General features: G+C 36.7%; 2 protein-coding genes across 9 annotated transcripts in view; one reads left to right on the top strand and one right to left on the bottom strand.

The window, feature by feature from the left end:
• TRMT1L (tRNA methyltransferase 1 like) overlaps positions 1–23,280 on the bottom strand; it is a 40,961-nt gene extending 17,681 nt beyond the window's left edge. The window contains exons 1-10 of one of the 3 annotated variants that reach the window (XM_042924564.1): positions 22,805–23,280; positions 18,318–18,428; positions 16,923–17,036; positions 13,543–13,607; positions 11,700–11,829; positions 9,789–9,912; positions 9,235–9,314; positions 5,517–5,766; positions 4,878–5,090; positions 3,033–3,223 (exon numbers count right to left, since the gene is read on the bottom strand). In XM_042924564.1, coding sequence (XP_042780498.1) covers positions 3,033–3,223; positions 4,878–5,090; positions 5,517–5,766; positions 9,235–9,314; positions 9,789–9,912; positions 11,700–11,829; positions 13,543–13,607; positions 16,923–17,036; positions 18,318–18,428; positions 22,805–23,021 — 1,495 coding nt within the window. In that variant the 5' untranslated portion in view covers positions 23,022–23,280. Of the gene's footprint in view, positions 1–3,032; positions 3,224–4,877; positions 5,091–5,516; positions 5,767–9,234; positions 9,315–9,788; positions 9,913–11,699; positions 11,830–13,542; positions 13,608–13,989; positions 14,712–16,922; positions 17,037–18,317; positions 18,429–22,804 lie in introns of those variants that run through there. The other 2 variants (XM_042924565.1, XM_042924566.1) reach the window with 2 other exon arrangements.
• A 140-nt stretch (positions 23,281–23,420) lies between these two features.
• The window catches only part of SWT1 (SWT1 RNA endoribonuclease homolog), a 106,343-nt gene continuing 105,005 nt past the window's right edge, over positions 23,421–24,758 (top strand). For all 6 annotated transcript variants that reach the window (XM_042925307.1, XM_042925306.1, XM_042925309.1 and 3 more), the window contains exon 1: positions 23,421–23,580. The gene's annotated coding sequence lies outside the window, so the exon portion shown is untranslated. The remainder of the gene's footprint in view (positions 23,581–24,758) is intronic.

Raw genomic sequence — 24,758 nt, 5'->3', positions numbered from 1 at the left:
AGAACATCTCCAAGACGCTGGTTAAAAGGAAGCCCCAGGACGACACCTTTCAGCGGACTTGCAAAACAAAGCACCCAGAGGAGAGTGGGAGCACTGTCTCCAGGGAGGTGACACTGGGACTGAAGATAGCCTGATGCACCTACCCACACAGGAAGAAGCTGTGAAACTGTAGCAAAGGGTTTAGGAATGGATTATGAAAAGTGCACATACACAAAAAAAGGAACAAAAACAGCTAAGGATTAATTCCAGAGTTATCCAAGAGTTGCATTTACAAAAGGGAACATTATTACAGCATATTAACTGGTTCATCTGTGTTGGAAAAGACTTCTAAGATAGCAAATGACCTTGTCTCCTGGTTTTCATACCCTTGTGTAGTTCCCCTTAAGTGTGAGATCACTACATCTAGAGCTCATTTCTAATTACTAAAATATGGCAAAAATGATGGATATTATTAGACTAGGTTACAAAATATCATGACTTCTGTCTTGCTTTTTCTCACGCTCTCTCTGGTTCTTGCTGGATCATTCTGGTGAAGCAAGCTGCCATGAGAAACTAGATAAAGAGGAATGTATGATTAGGAACTGGGGAAGTCACTGAGCAGCAAGCAAGGTGCTGAGGTCTTCAGTCTAACAACTTACAAGGATCTGAATCCAGGGAGTAACTATGTGAATAAGCTTGTAGGCAGATCCTAACCCAGTCAGGCTTTGATTGCAGCCTTGGCAAACACCTTAATTGCAGCCTGGAGACCCTGAGCTAGTGGACCCAGCTAAGCCATGCCCAGATTCTTAACTCAGAGAAACTATGAGACAATAAATGTTGTTTTAAGCCACTAAATGTTGGACTAATTTGTTACATAGCAACAGATAACTAATACAACTTGTAAGCAATAGTTTTATATTTATAAAAATATAAACACTGAATACTGATTTAGCCACACTGGAGAAGGGAGGTACACGCATGTGACTAGGTTGGTTTAAGAAGCTGAATATTCTTCCATGGAAAGAAGTTATAGGTACTATAAACATGCCATTTAGAAATAGGGATGTAAACATTAGAAGAAATAGCTCTGATATTTTAGCTGGTAACTTTAGGGAGTATGGCAGGGGTCATTATTTTATTAAGACTTATGAAACTAGTTGACTTTTGAAACAATGTATTACAAGTTGATAAAATTGTAGAAAATTCTGAGCGAACTGACTTCTTTGAAAGACTCATTTACACTCTGCAAGGTCTATATGATTGCAAGCAAATTCAAAAACAAATCTAATTTCTTTACAGTAAATAATTAGGTCAAAAATCCTTTAAAATGTTTGATTAAAAAAACAACTACTGTAGATAAAAGTTCAAAAGCATAAGCAAAGGACAGCTACTAAAAATTTAAAAAAACAAGAATATAACCACAGAAACCAAGAAAATTAAAAGGAACCAATGAATACCACTTGGCTCAACTCTATGTAAATAATTTCGAAAAGCTAAAGCTAAAACCGTTCCCAACCACTGAAAAACAGGGCAAAGTTCCAAATTCCTTTTAAACAGACTCCAAAGCCCAACCAAAATTACTACTAAAAAGGAAAACTATATACCATCTCATTTATGAATATTAAAACAAAATTTTAAAAATTAGCAAATTGGGAGCCCTGGGTGGCTCAGTCGGTTAAGCATCCAACTCTTGATCTCAGCTCAGGTTATGATCTCACAGTTCGTGAGTTCTAGCCCTACATGGGGCTCTGCACTGACAGCATGGAGCCTCTTGGTACTCTCTCTCTCTCCCTCCCCTGCTCTCTCTCACCCTCTCACTCAAAATAAATTCAAAAACTTAAAAAAAATTAGCAAATAGAATCCATCTTTTTTTTTTCTGTTTATATATTAGCTTTTGAGAGAGAGTGCGAGCAGAGGAGGGGCAGCGAGAGAGGGAGACAGCGAACCTACAGCAGGTCCCATGCTGTCAGTGCAGAGCCCAACACTTAACCGACTGAGCCACCCAAGTGCCCTGCAAACAGAATCCATCTTAAGAAAATACTTCCTGGCAGAGTAGTTTATTTTAGAAAGTCAGAATTGTTCAATATTGGGAAATTTTATTATGATTACTCAAATCAGTAGACCTAAGGAGAAATATCACACAATCATCTCCACAGATGCTGACATACATGACAAAATTCAACATCTTGCTAAAATACAGTAAAACTGGAAATGAAGGATATTTTCTTGACATGATAAATGATAGGTATCTCATGCTTGAATCAGAAAGCACCACAGAGAACTAAAGGAACAATGACGGATGCCTTCCATTCTCACTATCAATTAACACTGAAGCAAAAGTACTTGTGCAAATGAAAAGCATACTAAGTTATTAGGAACCTTGAAAACCACAATGATATCTATCCTCTTCAATGCAATCAAAATAACACTAAAAAATAGATGCCAACAGAAGTGATAAAATGAGAAAAAATATTTGCAACTTGTATCACTGGGGTAACACTCTAATATCTAAAGAGTTCTTAAAAAATGTGAAGACTCTAACAGAAAATAATGGGCAACTGTTTCTATGTCCCAGAAAAGTAAAATAGAAACAGCATAAGCCTCATCTTTTTCTTTGATCCCCATGCCTGGCATATAGTAGAGTCTCAGTAAATGTTTACTGAATGAATTTTATAACTGATGGTTTTTGTATTCAGCCAGAAACATGATAATTATTCTTATAAAATTAATGATTTGAAACACCCAGACAAAGAGGTAATCTGACTTATGTTCCTAAAATTAGTGACAGTGGAATCTAAGTTATTTCTAGATGTTTCAACAGAGGGCAGGGCTAGAGAGCATAAATTGAATACAGCATGAGTAAATAACTTTAATAAACTCACACGCATGTCTTGTCTGTTGATGAAAGGAAATCCAGTATAGGAAATAAAGTTAGCACTGTAATCTTTAAAATCAAAGGACAACAACATGTATAATTAGGGATGTGATAAAGACTTATTCATTGGAGGCTTGTATATAAACACAATATACAGTCAAGAGAAGCTTGAATTTACCTTCTACCATATTACCATCCTTCTGAAAAATTCTCTCTTCACACCACTGACAATGGATCAGGTACTGAATCTTCTTGGCTGTTTCATCTGCAGAAGTAGGCCCCCTCAAAACTCGCACAACAACCAACACAAAATGTTCTAAAGCCACTGCAAACAGTACTTCAATGCCTTTGTTACATCGGGCTGCAGCTCTGCAAAAAATTTTTAAGTTATTTTGGGGGCTCATCATGTTTCCTTGGCATTTTTATATTGACAATATTAATTGGACAGTAAACTATGGATGGATTATGGGAAAATACGGAAAATTCAATTCTTAGTGGCAGTGTTTTTAAAAGATCATTAGTATAACCTTTACACAAATTGAAACACAGGAAATAAAGGATGCTTGACAGAATCTTTAGTGACTAGACATTTTCCATTATGGAATTAAGTCAATAAGACTAGTCAGTAAGACTAGATTCTCAGGGTGCCTGGGTGGCTCAGTTGGTTAAGCGTCTGACTTCAGCTCAGGTCATGATCTCACCATTTGTGAGTTTGAGTCCCACACTGGGCTCTGTGCCCCTCTTTCTGCCCCTCCCCTTTCTGCCGTCCCCTGCACATGCTCTCCCAAAAATAAACATCTAAAAAAAAAAAAGACTACGTTCTCTGATTTTCAGTGTCAATTTGTTTCTTGTCATCACCACCACCCTTTCTCTTTATCTATTTTTTTTTCTATAAAAGCTTCTTCTAAACAATGATTGAGTACTACCTGCAGGATAGTATACCAGATGCTGAATGTTAAGTGAAAAATGAATAGGCAAAGTTTCTGACACTGTTAATTTTATAGACTTTTGGGTTAAATTCTAACTGATACATCATTTATGTAGTTTTCCCTTTGCAATTATATGTACTAAACTGATTTCATATGTATTAATTTCAACTTGTTGATGTTACATCATAAACATTTTTAAGCACATATACTAGGTCCTTGGTAGGTATACAAACTGAATATCAGAGTTTTCAGCTAATTAGGAATAACTCCAAAGGTCTATGAAGTTTAATAATCTGTATTATGCTAAGGTAGGAATTTCAATCTAACTGCTGTGAAAGCTAGTGTTGAGGCTAGTGAACAAGCTGGCTGATCATGCATTAGCTATGTTCTCAGTGTCAATTTATATTATATTGTTATATTCTTCTTCTAGCATAATTTTTTGAATCAAACTGGTGCTCAAAGAAATCTTCCTTGCTTTCTTTAGAAATCCTGATGAAAAAAGAACTTTGTTTTGTGGGTGAGACCACTTTGCAGAATCAAGTATATAAGCCATCATTTCTAAAATTTATTTATGTTTATTATTATTATTATTATTTTAGTAATCTCTACACCCAATGTGGGGCTTGAATCCATGACCTCAAGATCACGAGTTACATGCTTTGTCAAATGAGCCAGCCAAGCGCCCATATAAGCCATCATTTTATTCAAACTATGTAAAGAGATGAAATGGACATATAACAGTGATTTTTTCTAAATCTAAAAACAACCTTTGCTTTTTCTTTTCACGGTGGTATCCCCACCTACCCTACGTTGTTACAATAACTGATTTGAAGTTAACTTTCATTCTTATCTCTTCTTTATTACTACTTACTTTAATAAAATTTTTAATTGGAGAGTAAACTATTCTAGACACAAAAGTTTTTAAATCAAATTGTAACAGATACGACATAAGATTACCAAACAAATCAAGATCACAGACATGAATAGAGAATTTGTACCCTGTGAATTTTTTGAAAAATGCAACTGGCACTTTTTGTAATAGTAGCTCTATCACACAGTCAAACATACTAGGCACATTGCTGTCAGTCTGGTACCTTGCCACTGCAGCTACAACAATTCTGGCTGCTAGTTCCTTGTAATACTCAGTTCGGACAATATTACAGCCATAGTGACGCCGGGCAACATGTTGTGCCTTGGCATATAAAGAACTGATATCTGTAGAAGTCACAGACACTATGCCAAGGTTTCTTATATTTCTGAATGCAGAATCTAGATAGTTCACCGATGTTCCAAAAGGGTCTAGGTGTCTAAAATCAGAAAGAATACAGACATATTTAAAATCATACTAGTAATCAAAATGGTACCATTGTCATTATGTCTAATGATAAAATTCCATGGATTCAAAAGTATTTTACAAATCTATCTTAAACATATAATTCTGTTTTTAAATTACGTAAGAAAATGACCATATGATATGTCAGACATATAAAAATCAATCAGTTTTAGAGAAAAATTGTCATGCTTGGGAATTTTATTTCAAATGCTAGAAAATGTTCCTACTGCTTTCCTTAGGCCAATGGTAAAAAACTGTATTAATTCAAATAAACAACAACCATCTTAATTTTTAACCCCTCCAACACCCGCCCCCCCATCCCAACCCCCCCCCCCCCCCCCCCCCCCCCCCCGCAATCCAGGCCAGTTTAGAAAGTGACACAGCAAAGTTTTTCACTTACATGAAATCAAAGGATCTCAAATGCATTAGTACATTGGCATCCATTTTGGTCACCTTAATGTTACCAAGATTTTCTTCTCCTTCTTCAAGAATATCATCACTCTCTTCCTTTTCCTTACTGTCTACCACCACTTTCAACTTGTTTAAATGGCAATTTTCCTGAATCAGTGTCACAGAGTTCTCATTCAAGTCATTAATTGTAACCTTAACTGCATTTCCAAGATGTTTTGCCCATTGTAATCCCATTATCCCTTAGGAAAAATTTGAAGGAAAATGAATTAAAAAAAAATTTTTTTTAACATTTATTCATTTTTGAGAGAGAGAGAGAGAGACAGAGTGCGAGTGGGGGAGGGGCAGAGAGAAAGGGACACACAGAATCCAAAGCAGGCTCCAGGCTCTGAGCTATTAGCACAGAACCCAACACGGGGCTCGAACCCACAAACCATGAGATCATGACCTGAGTTGAAGTCAGATGCTTAACTGAATGAGCCACCCAGGCGCCCCAGAAAATGAATTTTTTAAATTAATTAAAGAATAAAAACAGTATATAATAATAAAGTATATACTCTTTTATAAAAACAAAAACACATGTTTCAAAACCTTAGTATTTTCATACATAACTTTTTCTACTTACTCACTACAAAGCCTCTGAAGAAAAGTGACCACACACAAAAAATGTGTTGAGCAGATTTCCATTAATAATTCTTCCAAAACTTTTCTATAATCCAGATTCAAATAAAATTTTTGTTTGTTCTTTATTCTGGGGAATAGGTTTTCTTTTTTAAAATTTCTTATAATGGAATGCTTTTTTCAAACTAAATCTTACAGAGAAAGCCAACATACAATGTGACTAAGAGTGGAGTTACTCTGCTTGGTGGGTGGGAAGTTGGAACTCCCCCCACTGCTAAAGTTTACCTAATGCACCAAAATATGAAAACAACTTTACTGGACCAATATGTCTCCAAAACTGCACAATAGCATCACTGTGAATTGAAGAGAACAACTTTGTATATGTAAGCAAAGATCAAGAATTCAGACCAAGAAAGCCTCTTCTCATAGGCTCTCTATACCTACTGGATTAGAGTCAGAGGGGACATTCATTACAAAGGAGATGGTGACACGGGCCCAGCCACTGTGGATTAGAAAACCCCCATGTACTAAAAGTATAGACCAGCTTTTCCATACACGTGCCTCATAAATGTAAATATTCAACATCTACTATGCACTATGGTCTTTACAAAAATTTTCATATTCTCATAACAAGCTTGTGAAATAAGTTCTGATATTCACATTTTAGAGATGGGGAAGCATGCAGACTAACTGCTATGAATGGATATAAATTTACAAAGGAACATTAAAAGAAAGGACTGAAAAGATCTTCCCCAAACATTAGCTTTAATGATTTCAGGTGAAAAAAAGAGTAGTTCATTTCAGCATTATTTACAATAGCCAAGACATGGAAACAACCTGTGTCCATTGATGGATAAAGAAAATGTGATATACACACACACATATACACCCACAATAAAATACTATTTGGCCATAAAAAAGAAGGAAATCCTGTCTTTTGTGACACCATGGATGAACTGTGGGGGCGCTATGTTAAGTGAAAGAGAGAAAAACAAACATTGTATGATTTCACTTATATGTGGAATCTAAAAATACCAAACTCATAGAAACAGAGATCAGATTTGTGGTTGCCAGAGTTGGGGGCAGAGGGTGGAAGAACTGGGTGAAGGTGGTCAAGAGTCCAAAGAAGACACACAAATGGCTAAGAGACACATCAAAACATGCTCAACATCACTAATCATGAGTAAAAGGCAAATAAAAATGAAATATCACCTTTACACCTGTAAGAATGGCTAGAATCAAAAAAATCAAGATAAGTGTTGGTGAGGGTACAGAGAAAAAGAAACCCTCATGCACTGTGGGTGGAAATGTAAATTGCTGCAGTTACTGTGGGAAACAGTATGGAAATTCTTCAAAAAAAATAACAGAATCACCACATGAGCCAGTAATTCCACTACTATTTACCCAAAGCAAATGTAAACACATTCAAAAAAATATATGCATGCATCCCTATGTTTACTGTGGCATTTTTTATAATAGTTAAGATATAAAAGCAGCCCAAGTATCCACTGATAGAATAAAAATGGGGTATATATACAATGGAATACCTTTCAACCATAAAAAAGAATGAAATATTGCCATCTGCAACAACACAGATGGACTTAGAGAGTATAATGCTAAGTGAAACAGACAGGCAAAGATAAATACCAAGATTTCACTCATACGTGGAATTTAAGAAACAAAACAAACAAAGGGAAAAAAAGAGACAAACAGAACAACAGACTCTTAAATACAGAGAACAAATTGGTAGTCACCAGAAGGGAGCTGGGTAAGGGGATGAGTGAAATAGCTAAAATGTTAAAAAAAAAAAAAAAAAGAAAAGAAAAGAAAAGAAAAGAAAGGAAAAAAAAAGAAAAGAAAAAGAAAAAAGTAAAGGGTTGTGTACAAGGGAAAATGCTGAAAACTAAATTTGGAAAAGTAGGTTGGGATCAGATTATGTAAGATATTAAATTGCTTTTAACCACTACTTTTCCCTGTGAAGAGGAACTTGAAAAGGAGAGCTAACTCACGCTTACATCCTTTTATTACAAACTTCCCAAGAATATACTCCTCTAACCTTTAAAAAGAAAGACTTGGATTAGGTACAGGTGGCTTCTTAGAAATTTTCTACTCTTCCATGATCTTTTCTTTACTGTTAAGTTCTTTTAGGAAAATGTTCTCAGTCTTTAAAATTTCACCTTACCCCACTGCCTAATGACTAGGCAATTTATCACATCACAAAAAAAGAGAGACAACCAAACATCAAATACTTCCTAATTGCAGTAAACAAGTATTCTTGGAAAAAAAAAAAAAATCCTATTTGAATCTGATCAAACCTGAAGACTCAACTACCAATATACAGAAATACTGGAGATAACTACCAATATACAGGAATACTGGAGATAACTACCAATATACAGAAATACTAGAGATAAAGAAACAGGTTTTATGAGCTATGAAGATACCATCAGCAAAAATCTAGACTCTGGAAAAGACAATAGACATACAGACAAGCTGTATGTCGACAAATAATCATCACACACGCAAAAAAAAATGATGGAAATGAATACAGAGCAAAAAGACACTTAGATATCTCAAACAATGAAAATGCATAGTCTTCATCTGAATTCCTACTTGATTTTTTAAGAAACTGTGAGAGCCTAGCTCTAGCTATGTTTAGCATAGCTAAACATTTGATGATATCAATGTGTGATAATGGTATCAACGTTTTATTTTTGTAAAGTCCTTATCTTTTAGAGATCCAACTGAAAATATTTACAGATAAAATGACATATTTGTAATCTGTTTCAAAGTAATAGGGATGAAGGATGGTGGAGGAGGTATAAGGGTAAGTGCATGAGATACATATACACGAACAAGCATTAAGTTGATAATTTTTGAAGTGAGTGACAGATACACAGGGATTCATTTATTAAACTCTACTTTTGTATACATTTGAAATTTTTGCACAATAAAAATATTTACCTTGGGTCTTTACTTTTTATGTAAAAATATTCTGCTAGATACAATATCCATATAAATTTTCCAAGAAAAGATACTGCATAAATCTGATAATTAAAGTGGGATCCAAAAAAAGCTTCATTACTTACCAGTGGCTCCAAAGGCATCTAGACATTCCAAAGGTTTTCGTTCCTTGGCCAAAGCAGCCAATGTACAAAATATTAGCTGTCTAGAAAAAAGTATAATAATCTGAAATAATCTTATTGCATCATGGCTTCATCACTCTAGATTTTATTTAAGAATAGTAAGAATTAGGGTTCCTATTTACTATACAAACTATTTTGAAAGAAGACGTAGTAACATATTCTTTACCTAGTAGTACAAGAACTAAACATGTGTGAAATTAAACTATCAATCTAACTGGGTTCTATAAACAAGCATTCACCATGAATAATGGTTTCATAAATAAAACTTGCCCACTAAAGCACCAGCCTGTTCATTAATTATATAAAGGCAGGCCTATTTTACTGAGAAAGAAATTAGTTTGGTAGGAAAAAAAGAAAACAATCATTCTGAAAAATACTAAAACAGATGATTTTCATTCTGTACCCAGTTTTAAACTTCAATATATTAGAACATAAAAAGAAGGTCACATTTGTAATCATTTGAAACATCCCATAACCCTTTTTTCAATTCATCTTACCGATTTAGTTTCATTTTGGGATTAAAATAGGAATCTGTTTTTTGAGGTATAGAATAGTTAGGACAAACTTGTACATCTGTGTCTGCCTCTTTCAAAATTTCATTAGGTGGTTTAGCAGCAGAAGCTAAGATGAAAAACAAAGATTTCCAGTGAAATACAAAATAATTCTAAGTATCTAAAACAATATACATTAAAAGAAATAACTTTCCTTTATAATACTTTGTTAATGTAATCAACCGGGCAGATATCAAAGAAGAAAAACCCTAAACTGATCTATCTGTTCAGTACTGTCTGTAGGAAAGAGTAGCATTCAATTAAGTATTTGGGCAATTAAAGTTTAAGTTAAAATCTTATCTGCCTAGAACATAATACATCTATATTATGAAACCTAGTTAAGAACAATTAACCTAACATAAAACCATTATAAAAATTCTAAAATACCTTTATTATTCATCAAACTACTATGCTGCATTTATTTACATAGGTTGGCTGTTAAACATATCTTACTGTGGTATAACTGTTATAAAATTAGTATCTCTGTATGGTTTCATTCCATTAGCTATCATGGATGACTAAGAATCACTATACTTCCTGAGCATGCTAGATTTCAGAACTTTTTTTTTAATGTTTATTTATTTTTGAGAGAGAGATACACACAGAGCACAAGCAGGGGAGGGACAGAGAGAGGGGAAGACACAGAATGGGAAACAGGCTCCAGGCTCTTAGCTGTCAGCACAGAGCCCGATGTGGGGCTCAAACCCGTGAGATCATGACCTGAGCCAAAGTCGGACGCTTAACTAACTGAGCCACCCAGGTGCCCCTTCAGAACACTTTCTTATGATTATAATTTTAAATCACAAATTACATTCAAATGGGTATAAAGTAACAGAAAAAAAAGAAAAAGATTCTACATTTAGTATACATTAGAATCATTTAGCTATAAACCCAAATGAAATACCGATATATTTGTGTGTTTTATTTTAAATATTTAAGAAATGAGACATACATATCATGTGTGGGGAAAAATAACTGAGATTCTTTATGTTTGGATTTCTTGATAATATTATGATCAGAATGTTAACTACATGGCAACTATATCTCTTTCCTTCTTTTTTTTTTTTTTTTTAGAGACAGAGAAAGTACTAGCAGTGGAGAGCAGCAGAGTGCAGAGGAAGAGAGAGAGAGAGAATCTTAAGCAGGCTACATACTCAGCAAAGAGACCAACCCTGGGCTTGATCCTGCAACCCTGGGATCATGACCTGAGCCAAAGTCAAGAGACAGATGCTCAACTGACTGAGCAACCCAGCCACCCCCACATTTCTTTTTTTACAGTGCCAAATCATCGTAACCTTTCCTAGTGTTGCATTATATATTCTACGCCTACCTAAGTGGCATGTGACATATTTCACACGATCAGCCTTTCTCAAACCAGATTCTATTAGAAAATTAAGCTCTACAGAAAATTATTTTTTTCAATTCTTAAAAGGTACATAGTACCATTTTAGATGTGTAGGAGAGAAGTTAATTCATTACATACAATGGATGCCGTAGGGCATGATGTCTTAATTAATCTTAATTTTGAGAAGGGCTGCCTCAGTAATAACCTATTAATAACCTGATAGCACTTCAGGATAATAAATGATCTTTATATCACTCTATTTCCTTTTTCCAGTGTTTTTCAACAGTAAGTACAACATAGTTATCTATAATCTTTCATTAAGATACCTATATTTACTTTGGCATCAATCAGTTAAATGTTATGAGGAGCCTTACAGAAAGAAAAGAAACCTGAAGTCATGGATTAGTAGTCAATTAAATGGTGAAGTCACTATATTTTATCTACTTGATGTCTGAAAATAATAACTGGACCATTATTTAAGAATTTACCTATTAATATATTGCTCAACTTACCAGCAATATACCTGGATTTCGTCTCTCCTTTATTCACATGTCGCCTAACATGTCCCAGCATATCGGTCCTTCTGGTGATTGTTGCTGAACAAATGATACAATGATAATGGGCGCCCATTTTACTGGATATCTATCAAACAGAGTATTTAATTTAAATATACAGATAAATTACTAAAACAATGAAACAGAAGTTTATTTAAGATTGCAAATTTAAGTATGTTAGCATATCTTGGGTTTAATGGTAGAGAAGAGAGTATTAATATTGCCATGGGGCTTTGAAGGGATCTTTATTTCCTCATCTATATTTACATATGATTTTTACTGACTTTATAATAGACCACTAATTTAATTTGTTTTGTTCATTCATTCTAATCAGCAAATAACTGTACCCTATTTTCTGTAAGTAGCACTTACAAATGGTATAACATTAGCAGCGCTGTGCTGGTAGATGTTTAACAATTGTTCTCCAGGAAAATAAAGCCCTGACTTATAGTGTTTGCTGCTTTCTGTGGCATATATACTCTATCATGGCCAATTTCAAACTATAATTGTTGCAGATTTCAAGCTACTCATATGCTATCACTAAATGTGAATTTGGGAAGAGATAGATAATATCATACTAGAAAACATGGCTACCAGGTGGATAATACAAAAATGTAGTAAAATAATTAGGAAGTGATGAGATTTGAATACTATTACCTTTGTAATATATTCACCTTAAAGTTTATACAATTTAATTTTTAATAATGGCCATATTTAACAATCAGCTTTCAATATTTCTAGAAATTTCAGTTAGTTTCAGCACATCACAAAATGTTAGAGACATAATAAGTCTTGGGGCACTTGGCTGGCTCAGTTGGTGGAATGTGCGACTCTTAATCTCAGGATTGTGAGTTCGAGCCCCACATTGGGTATAGAGATTACTTAAATCTTAAAAAAAGACTTTTTTTTAAAAGTCTATTTGTCCAAGTAAAAAATTCTCACTTGAAAATTTCTTTAAAATTTAGTTGAGAATAAAAAGACTACTCCACTGGGTTTTTCCTAGTTTTGATGACTTTTACTCTTAGATCTTCTAAGATCTTAGATCCTATTTACTTGGGATCAAACAGCAAGTTGAGAACACTGCACAGAGTTCCTTATGGTACTGTGGTTATCATATTCAAAATGTCCTGGATAAGGCCGATGGGCCAAGCATTGTCCCAATTACTATGTAAGAAATTTTTGGGTTTTTTCTCCCCAGCACTTTACTCTTTTTAGTGACATGAAAAAAAATTAATAACGAGGCCTCATTAAGCTAGTATTCACTCAAGATAGCAGCACTAAAAAATATTATGTAATTTGTATTCCCCAAAATTCACATCTGTGCTAAAAATGAACACATGTACTTTTTAAAGAATTAAGATTTCAGAAAGATTCTTGATACTGTCCTTTGACAAATTAAAAGTATAGAGAAGATAAATATGAATTGACACACACTAAGATATTTACTAAGTCACAGAAATTGAAGGCTTTTATTCCAGAATCAAAATTTATTACAAAAGAAAAAATTTACTTTTTATTTAAATTCTCCATTCCAAAGTTAGTAAATAGGTCAATTTCCCTTTTGAACATAAGAAAACAGTTTCTCTGACTAAAATTTAAAATTATAAAATGAAAAGTTCAATACAGCAACTCTTTTTTTCATATAGTTCATATTTTTCCTGCTAGGATAATCTGAAAGCACTCAGATACAAAATCTTAAAGTAAACCTCATTGCCAAATATGCCCATAGCCTTAGAGCAAGTAAAAATTGTGCTTTCTTTAAAGAGGGCAAAATTTAAAAATAAATCTAACATCTGATTACCTGTTCTCCAATAATGTTTGGTTTCACTGGTCGACAAGGTAAGTGACAGATGCACATCCTGTAACCTAAAGTGAAGAATGGCTGGTTGTCATATCACTGTTCACTAAATAGTCCATTATCATTAAAAGTTATTAGCAAATTTTATAAGAATAACTGGAATTCTTCTTGTATTTATAATATCGTAATTTATTTGAATGAGACTGTTAGTTTTAGATATTTGTTACATAAGATATAGCATAAAAGCAAATATATGAGATCCAGGTTTGAATTCTGGTTCTGCCAAGACCGTGCATTGTCTTGGTTAGTTAGCTTCTTTGGGACTCAATTTTCTCATCTATTCTCTGTCATGTTGACTTTTCTTAAGCTTCATCTTCTTTGCCTCATGCTACATTTGCCATTACATAGCCTCTTCTTCCATTGATGATACGGCACTTAGTTCTCTCCCACCTTTCTTAATCTTCTTCACAGCTCCTCTTCCCTCTGTTATACTCTAAAACGTAGACTTTCTGTAGGCTTGCTCTGCTACATGACTGTTTTCCCTCGTTTCCTTGGTAATTTTAATGCCTTTTATGACTGCAACTATCTCCACTGGGGGAAGGAATTCCAAATTCTAGCTGTAGTTACTAACTCCTTACTGAAGGCCAGATCTCTATTTCTAACTGCCTATTGAGATGTATGCCTGGGTTATCAGGTCAGCATTTCAAAATCTACTGTCATGGACTATAAATATATCATTTCCCCTTGAACCAGGTCTCTTTTCCACTTTTTAAATGAATGATAATGCCTTCCAGTTTCTCCTAACTTTAAGTGATCTCCAACTCCTTTCTTCTCATTCCTTATATCTAATTGTTTCTCTTACTTGTACATACGGAGGTATTTCAGGACTCAGCAACTTCTTTTTTTCCACTGATATGTACTCCTATGGTTATCCCATCCAGTCATATAGCTTTAAATACTATTTGTAGTCTGACAATTCCCAAACTTGTATCTCTAGCCCAGACCTTTCCCCCAAACCCGAGATTCATATCTGGACAAGCTACTGACATCTCCAGTAGATGCATCTAAACCTTTGCATGCCTAAATCTGAGGTCTTGGCCTTCTTCCCCAGTACCTGGTCCTAATGATGAGGGAGGATGGGGAGAGCTGAGGGCAAAGTGAGGCTAAAAGCACCTCCCCCCATCCCCCCCCCCCCACACCTGTATGATATTCCTTGGACACTCCTGGCTACCCAAAAAACAAATGGTCAAACTGATTAAGTCTCCACCAGTTTACTAGAAAAAGGCAATCCCATCAATAAACCAGAGTATAGGAACTCTCTACAGTCTTAATGTCTTGCTGGAAGGAAAAACAACTTTAGCTTAACTACAGCTAGGCCTCCGATAAGCCTTTAGCATGTGAAAGTCTCTTTGGAAATTCCCCCTTGATTCTATCTCCCCCACCCCCTCCGTAAACTAGTTACCCCCCACACTTATAGTACAGCTCTTCCTGCCCACATGTCCTGTCCTCATGCTTTAATAAAATCACCTTTTTATACCAAAGACGTCTTCAAGAATTCTTTCTTGGGCATCGGCTCTGGACCACCGCCATTCTTGGCTTTTTTCTCCCTCACATCTCACTTCTATCCCTTTGAGAGGTCTTGATGCTTCTACCTTAAACATATTTGTCAACTACTTTGAGACCTGCTTGCTAGGACAAAAACTATGACACTCGCCATCTACCAGATCACCATGTGAAAAAACCCAACTTAATGTACTTAAGAGAGTAAAGAAATACCATGAGCCATTTACCAGAATAACTTGAAGGAGGAAGACTAAACCTAATGGTTAAACAATGGCTTAAATAAAGAATACAAAAGAGACCTTTTTAATTAAAATGAGACATTTCTCTTTTTTGATAAAAAGTCAACATGATTTACTACACATTCTTATGTATAATTAAACATAAAAGACAGGATGGCTTCTGAATTAAGTCTCTAATTCCTTCTTCCCTCAGGAACCAGTGAGAACCTTGTACCAGTACCACTAAGAAAATAGTTCTGGCTTCTTTTCTGGGTGTCTCATACTGGCTATTTCATCCGGTTTGGTTCAAACTCCAGATAACCACACTTAATAACACCTATACTCACAAAATCATATTCAAATGTAAATATACATATGCTTAAGACTGATATTTAGGGCTTTGGGGGGGGGTATTTTTGGTTTTTATCCAAATGTAGTATCATAAAATCTTCCATATATATTGTATTCAATTGCAGTTTATCATGGAAATCCTTCCAAGTAAGCTAGTACTCATCTAACACATACTCTTTACAATGCCTGCATAATATGTCATGGCATTTATGTACCATAATGTATTCAACCATTCCTTTTATTTTAGTTTCAAGTTTTTGTCACTAAGTACAAGCTGCAATAAATATTCTTGTATATCTATTCTTGCCTATTGATTCTTTTACTCCCAAAGGAGGGAGTGCCTGGGAGATATATACATTTTAAATTTTAAAAATGTTGCCAGATCTCTTTCCAAAAATGGCATAATTCACATAATTCACTCCAAAATCTAATAATAATTCATTATATCTAGGAAATCTTTTAACTTGATAAAACCTCAATTTTTAAAAATGTTTATTTATTTTACAGAACAAGGGGGGGGGGCAGAGAGAGAGAGAATTCCAAGCAGACTCCGCACTGTCAGTGCAGAGCCTGATGTGGGGCTCAAATCAACGAACTGTGAGATCATGACCTGAGCCAAAACCAGAGCCAGACACTTAACCAACTGAGCCACCCAGGCACCCCTAAGATCTCATTTTTTTGTCCTTCAACTTTATTCTTTATATGAGCCCTCTTGTTAAATTTAGTCCCCCAAATTATGTCATTTTTGTCATTATCACAATTGGTATCTTTTTCCTAATTTCCATTTATCTAGAGTAGAGAAAGGCAATGATTTCAAATATTTATCTTATATCCCACTATTATTCTACATACTCTAACTCTAGTTTTTTCAAGCATTCAGCAGAAAAAAGATATTGTCTCCTCTTTTCCAATACTTACATATTTTATTTCGTTTTACAATCATTATACCTTCAAAAGAATGTGTCAAATGGTAGTCGTTCAACAAGTTATGGGGACCCCCCCAGGGCAAAGCAAAGTACCCAGTGTAGAACAGATGCTTAATAAATGTTTGCTAAACTAAGCTACACTTGCAACATACATCTTGTTGCCAGAGAGCTACATGGCCTTTTATTAATAAACACATTAAAAGAGGGTCATTAAATCCCTCAGAAATTTTAAATGGAAAATATTTGATTATGTTCACAATAAAATTCCAAAACTGGTACTGAATCTTGAATTTCATTTATGTTTAGCAAGCATAAAACTACTAACCTTCAAATTCAACCGAGACTTTCCAGTGTAAATTTTGAAGGTGACGACGAAGCTTATGGCTATTACAAGCTCTGAATTTTTCCTTAGGGCACAATGGACAAGACTGTTTGTTTCCTGGCCAAAAAAAAACAAAAAACAAACAAAACAAAACAAAACAAAACAGAAAACCAATAAAGCACAGAATATACTAGTTACTAATTCGTTGACTTAGCTACAAAAGAAGTCATAGGGGACTCCCTCCACACAACACACACACACTTCTTAGATAATGTCTATGTTAACGTTAGGGAGAAGTCATCTCTGCCTCACCAGGTAGTTAACAATAACTGTATTAGCACATGGTCAGTGATTGATTTTTTACCCTAAAACTCTCCTGTCTGTGGCTGATATCCTTGTTGCCCTCGGGAACAGAGAGAATGAGAAAGTGATGAACTACATGATATCCCTCCAGCCAAAATGCCTGCCAGGGAGAGAATCAGGGGCAGCACTTGTCACACTCCCAGAGAGGTAGGAGCTGGGCAGGAAGCATAAGCACCTGCTGTGGCATTCTACTCTGGGCAGCAACAAAAACAGTTAACAGGTGGAATCAGAAAAGCGGGAGGAGTGGAAGGAGTACATGGGATCCAAAATAACTGCCATTCTGGGACAGGGAGCATAGTTAGAACCTGCTGTATCCTATTCGAGAATTTGTTAAAGTCTTCCTTCTTTATTAATGAAAAGATATGGATCATAAAAAATACAAGTCTTATTTAATTAGAGATGTAACAGATCTCAAATATAAACTTTGATAGGGACAAAAAAACTAAAATCTCAAATTCAGGTTTAAAGCAATAAAAATATACAGAAATCATCAGCGACTTATTTTTTAAATCCATATAGCACACTGCAGGTATAGGCAAAATTAATTTTTCCATATGTTATGCCTACTTCAAAAACCCATGAAGTGATACTGAGGACAGAATTCAAGCACTAAGGATGGCGAAGCAGAAAGAGAGGAGCTTGAGGCAGTGACAGCAATGAGGAACTCTTGCACCAGCCCTAAAAATTCCCCACCGTGGGACTTCTTTTACATGACATAATATAAGCCTTTCTATTATGTAAGGCACGGTTTCTTGGGATTTCCGTTACTCATAGCCAAATGCGATTCCTAACTTATAGAATGGACAGCACTTATATATCATGAAATTATAATTTCCTCGAGGAGCAATGAACAACTTATTCCTGTAACACCTGTGCATGTAGAAGGCTACCAATTTCCTGAATGAAAACATTTTATTTATTACTGCTCTAGTTCAATAGCAATAAACAAGTCTATTTTCAGCAATTTTTCATGAGTTGAAAGATGAAACACTGTTAGAAATTAAGGGAGACAAACCCCTCCAAATATGGAAGTACCTGCATCAAGATTATCTGAGTTCAACGAACTGGCAGAGTCAAAATCCCCTTCAGTTACGAAAGCTAACTTCTCTAGATCAGCAAGCTGCCTTTGAATTGAGATGTGTCTCTCTGAAAGGAAATTTTAAGAGTTAGAAGATTATGTTTTAACAATCTGAATTCCAGTTATTTGATCACGTCAACAGACTCCGACACTTGTATTTCCTGTAGCATGGCGTCCTGGTGCCTAGATGGGGAATACTGCTGCAACTCAGCTTATGACAAGCGTGCCTCAGATTGCAAAAAGTTGGGTAAAAAAATGCCACTGTGTAACTTCACACCTTTAAACTTTAATTATTCAATATAATTCTACAAAAAATGTTTTTACTCTGAACAAAATGAAGAAACATAAGCCATCTCCCCTATCTTTATAAAGAAAATTTCAACCAGGTGGAAGTGATATTAATATGTTAACCAACTATAACACAAGGCAGAATGAAATGAATACTGAGGTAAAGGTACTACGATGTGGGCATACATAGGAAGGGGGAATTAATTCCAATGACTGCCTCTGGGAATGTCTTCACTGAAGAAGTGGCATTTGACTGAGATGTAAGGTATGAATAGAATTTCAATAAGCAGAGATTTGGTGGCTGCCCTTATAAACTGAAGTAACCTCATCGACAAAGGCACAGGATGTGAAAAAAAAGAAAAAAAATACAGCCACCTCTATCCCGCCCCTGGCTTGAATGTAGTATGTTTGGAGAATGGGGTTGGTAGGAGAACAAGCAGTCAAAAATGTATAATGATGATGGAAGACATAAATTCTATGAAAGCTAGGCTGGACTTTCATCTTCAGGTAATTGTGAAGTCTGCATGATTTTGAGGAAGTGAATGATATGATCTGAATGCATTTAAGGAGGTTATCTCTGGCTGTAGAACCTAAGACAGTAACTGATGTGAGAAATTAGCAATGGAAAGGTACAGAATAGATGGTTAAAAAAAAAAAAAACCAGAGAACTTTGGATTTGAGAAATAACTGTGAATGAAAAGTAAGTTCAAGAATGATTCTAAAAAGATTTCAAGTTTATATAGTTGAAAATAATGGTACCATTAACCAATGAAGGAAGAGGAAAATATTTTGGGTAGAAAAGGAAAGGAGAAAAGGGAATTTAGTTTTTGACATAGTGTGTTTGAGATAATACCAGTATTCATATTCAAGTTTAGTTTATGCAGTTGAACTGTTTTTGGAGCTCAAGAGGGATATAAATTATAAATACGCGTAAGGTGAAACTAGGAGCTTAAGAAAGCCCAAGGAAAAAAACATTGTGAAAAAAGAGAAGAAAAAGGGCAAAGTCCAGCCCCAGTAACACATTTTTAGGTTTCTCAAACATTATACATTCTTCAAATGTCATACTTGTAAACTTTGGAATATATGAATAAATCTTACCCAAGATTATTACCCAAAGATGCATTACCCAAAGCTGCTGTGAACCCTCTGCTGATTAGTATAAATAGATGCAATTTGGAAATGAGGTATGGAGAGATGCAGGTAACATAAGAGACACTAAGGAAAAACAATCAGGAGGGTAGATTCAAAAAGAATAAATGATAAGGAGAATCAAGATAAGATAGAAGCCAAGAGAAAAGAGAATGTAAAAGACAAATGTTCAACACTAAGTATCACAAATAGTTGCATAGATCAATAAAAGACCACTGGATTTAGTATTAGCAGGTCTCCAGTGACCTTTACAAAAAAGGTTCAGTGAGGTGTTCTGGAATACAATGGGATTAGAAAAAAAACACAAAATATAGAAAATCATATAGATTATTTCTTTCAAAAAAGGTGGCAGTATAAAAAAGGAGATAGATGGGACTGTAGTTTGCTTTTTCTTTCTTTCTTTTTTTTTTTTTTAAGGATAGAGAGACTTGAATATACATATCTCCAAGGAAAGTAATATTTACTAAGTGGGAGCTTGAAAATACAAATACAAGACTAGGAGATGAAAATTGACAGGAAAAATCCCTAACTAGACAGAAAACGGCAAACCGTAGAACTCGCTAGTAGTCATTATACAATTAGGTTATACAATTTAGAACCTTAAGCCTTTTAAATTCTGTTCTTGTCATTGCTACCTTCCTGCCTATTCCTCTCCAAGCTTCACTCCCACTTCTTTTTTTTTTTTTTTTTAACTCTTCAGTATAATTTGTGCCCTTATTTGTCTCCTCCACAAATAATCAGTAAGAAGGCAGGGGCTATGCCTTACTCAGTTTTGTAATGGCTATGTGCCTAATACAATATCTTGCACACAGCAGGCACTACAGTTTGTTAAATATTTTTTTAAAAATCATTAGTCAATTTTAGATGCAGTAAGTAGCATACTAAAGTCAGTAATTTTGGAATTCAATTCAGCACCATCAGATATTCCTACTCAAATTTATTAAAAGACAAATTTTTACTTCATTTTTAAAAGAGAAAAAGAGCAACATATGTTAGTGGTTAACTTATTACACTAGGTACTGTTCAAGTGACTTTACGAAGAGAAAATTTCTATAAATAGGCAAAATTTTTTTCCCATTTGAGCAAAATCTTTTGTTAGATGAGACAGTAAGATTCAGTCAATGAATCCATGTGTATAAACCAATCCATTTCATTTGTAGTCATAAAGGCTTTTGGCTTCCAAAGTTCAAATATCTGTGTATGTGAAACAAGATATACAGTACTAAGTAAAGATATGCTTTCTGAAATCTTTCTAAGTAGTATAAAATAAGAGAAAAGGACCTGATAAGTTAGAAGAGAACAATGAACATTCTGTGGTCCACTATGAGAGAGAACTCTCAAAGATCTGTCTAAAGATTCATGATATGCCTGAAATTACTTTCTGGTTCAAAATAGTAGATATCAGACAATCTGTAGTTAAATCACTCAAACTTTTTCTAATACACTAATAATCCAGAAGTCAATAGGCAAACCTCCTGTTAAACAGATGAATCCAAAACGCTAGGAGGTTCTTTTACAACTTGTTACTTTTTCCTCATTTTTCAATTCTATTTCAGATGTGTCATCTTCATCCTGCCTACTTAAGACTGATTTCAAAGGACTAACTAGACCGTATAAAAATAATTTTTAAAGTGAGATTAATATGTATTTCCAATGCATTTCAGATTTCTAAATCATTATATATTTGTCCCTGTAATCCATTTTCAGGTTTCTCAAACATCATACATTCCTCAAATGACATACTTGTAAATTCTAGAATATATATCTTCCCAAACTATGTTTAAAATATTGCTGCTGGTGGGGAGTTGAAGAAGCATGCATTCCCTAAAGCTGCTGAACCAATTCTGATTAATATAAACAAATCCAACCTGGAGGGGAGGAAGGGAGGCTACTTACTCAGGAGAATGTACCACCCCCAACCCCCAGCTGTAGTTGTGGGTGAAGAAGCAACTCCTTCCAGTTCTGATTTAGTATGAGGAGGAGGGGCCTACCAGAGGCACGCTGTCTTTGTCTTTGCTGTGATCAGCTCTACTCTTTATTTAATCTACTATAACAATTTATATATGGCTTTAAAATTGCACAACTCTATTAAACTATAACTATCCAAGTGTTTTATAAATATTAAATTCACAACTGGCCTAGAGGTAGGAAAGAAAATGAATTAACTTAAATCATTTTGTTATAATTCAGAGAGAGCATTAAGGGTCAATTTATGGCCCACAAAACAAAACAAAACAAAACAAACCCTTAGACTTTACATTTAAAACATTCATAAGATCTTGAGTGTTACTCCTTACGGTCCCCTAAATCACCACTTACAAAACATGCTCGCACATACAGAAGCACAGTAATAATGGGCTAATAATTTTCAACAGTTGACTTCTGATGGAACTGGAGTACAAAACTCATCTGGCATTTATGTCTGAGGGAAGACATCTGTAATTTAGTCGACCCTTTCTTAAACTACTTATCAGCCTCAAATTCTTTTTGGAAGCAAGGTGCTGAAGAAAATTAAATAATAAAAACTCATCTATTTGTGCGTGTCGAGCATAAAAGCTACTTGACAGCAATGGTTTCTAAATTTGGCAGCTGGGATCTACTACAGTAAACAGGTTGCCTCGGTTACCATGTCACTTTTCGAAGGACTTCGTGAACCATGGCAGACGGGGCTGAGAGGGAAACTACCAAATTAGGTGTAACTTCCTATTTTCCTATCAGAAAAGACCCCCTTTAACGAAAAAGCCTTCAACCTCATCATTTCCTTCTATCTGCAGCACCCTTGGCCTCCACAAATCCTCTACCATGATGTCCTCAAGGTTTTTGGAGATGCCTTCTCCCATTCTGTACCCGCTTCACCCACTACACGGGTCCCTCCTTCCTCCCCCCACATCCCTAAACCTGCCTTTCCCCATAAAAACCATCCCAGTGAAGGGCCTCCCCTACTCCCCAGCAAGGCGCACTTTCTCGCTTCTCTTGCGGCAGAAAGATCTGGGCCTCCTGCACTTACTGCTTTCAGCCTCGTCAGGGGCAGAGGCTAGGGACGGGGACAGGGCCGGAGCCTGGGCGAGGGCAGGGGCTGGGGCTGGAGCCGAGGCCGGAGTCGGAGCCGAGTCCGGGGCCGGGGCCGAATCCGGGGCCGGAGCTGGGGTCGGGACCTGGACCTGGGCCACCTCCACCTCCTCCTTCTCCTGGGGTAGCAGCTCCTCCTCCGCCATATTCTCCATAGTTACCGCCTCCGTGCCAGGCCCGCCCGGGGACCAGGAGGGGCTCACGGCGGGGTGAGAGAACTGGCGTGAAAGCCCAGAGGGCTGGATCCAAGGAGTGGGAAAGCAAATGGGGAGGGCTGGATGCGTGCAACAGACAAAAGATGAAGAACCAGTGACCAAATCCTGTCAGCAGAAAAATAAAAAGCCAGAGGCAGCAGTTCGCGGTGCCGTCCACTTCCCTTTCCCCGAGGCGTTACGACGCCACCACAGCCTGCGCAGTAACGTATCGGGGCGGCATCCAATGAGGTAACAGAGTTCCGCTTCCGCGGTGCGTCTCCGTTCTAGCCGTCAACCACGGAAGCGAACCAAGACTACAATACCCAGGGTGCAGCGCGCCACCTGGGGCGGAGCCCGAGTTCCAAGTCCTTGGAGGAAGTAAACGCGAAACTAAACAAACGCTCGGAGCGTTCGAGTAGAAAAGTCTAGGTTCGAGTGCAGAACTACATTTCCCAGCGGGCATCGGGACCAGGGGACGTCCTGGGCCTCTGGAGTTGCCACCTTCGTGGGCGCGAGTAAGGTAACTGGGGCGCAAATTGACGTTTGGCTGGGCAAGTTCCCACTTCTCTCACACGGGTACCCTAGCGGATGGCCAGCTGGTCGGAGGATTCCGGGGCCCCTCGAGCCTGGGCGGGGTGACTCTGTGGGCGGATCCGGGGAATGAGCCAGCTCAGTGAAGGGTGTGGTTCTGGCTCGGGTCAGCCTCTCGAGCTGCCCCTCGCTCAGAGCAAAGGTCTGGTTTGTTTCTGCGGAGCCCGTGGGCCGCGGCGGTTTACGAGCTGCTGACTAGCTTGCCTGCCAGTCTGGTTGACTTAGAGTTGGGGTCTGCGCTTCCTGTCGCACCCTCATCCACACCGTAACCTGAACACTTCTCCTTTTGTCTTTATTTTGCTTTAACCTCAGATTCCTATTATCAGCACTGCCCTGTGGTTGTAAGAGTCCTGTGGGTAGGGAAGTTGTGTGTGTGTGTGTGTGTGTGTGTGTGTGTGTGTGTGCGCGCGCGCGCGCCCTACGCTTGTATTTAGACTTAATAACCAGAGCTGTGAGTGTGTTGAGTTTTAGGTCACTTGATTGATGCGATTCAGATTCCCCACAGCATTTGCCCAGTGAGTCCCCTGGCCCCAGTACTTGTCTTACTCTCTGGCCTGCTTGAGCCTAAGCCTCACTCATTCAGAACCACTGGGGCAGGCAGAGGAAAGCTGGAGTTTTCTGGCTGCTCCTCCTGGGACTGGTCCGAATGTTATAGGCAGCAGGGGAGGAGAAGGAAGCCCCCTTTAGTTTCACACTTACACACTTCCAGTTCGGTTTTCTTAGTTAATAAATCTGATACTAAATGCCTACTTATCTCATTGGTCTCCTTATTTCCTACTTGTTTCAGAGCCCAGGTGAGAGCAAGTGTGATTATTTAGCACTTTAAGAGTGTAATAGGAATTTAGTTGCCACATTCCGAACCCCCCCAGCCCGCCCAATGGTTAGGAAGTGTATCTGGAGGGTTGGTTTTTTTTTTTTTCCCTCCTCCCCAGTTTAATGGAAACAGTTGAACCCATGGATTGACTGTTAAAGTTATATCTTATAGGAATAAGTAGTGGCTAATTATATTTGTGCATCATCCAAACATTGTTGTTGTTGTTTTTTTTTAATTTCTAAAAGGCTAGATGGCTAATTGAAAGCTTGATTCAGTATATCAGCTGGAAACCA

The sequence above is a fragment of the Panthera leo genome, chromosome F3 (genome assembly GCF_018350215.1).
Source record: "Panthera leo isolate Ple1 chromosome F3, P.leo_Ple1_pat1.1, whole genome shotgun sequence".
Classification (NCBI taxonomy): Eukaryota; Metazoa; Chordata; class Mammalia; order Carnivora; family Felidae; genus Panthera; species Panthera leo.
Note: the sequence above shows the minus strand (reverse complement) of the source record. Positions and strands in the feature narration are given on the sequence as shown.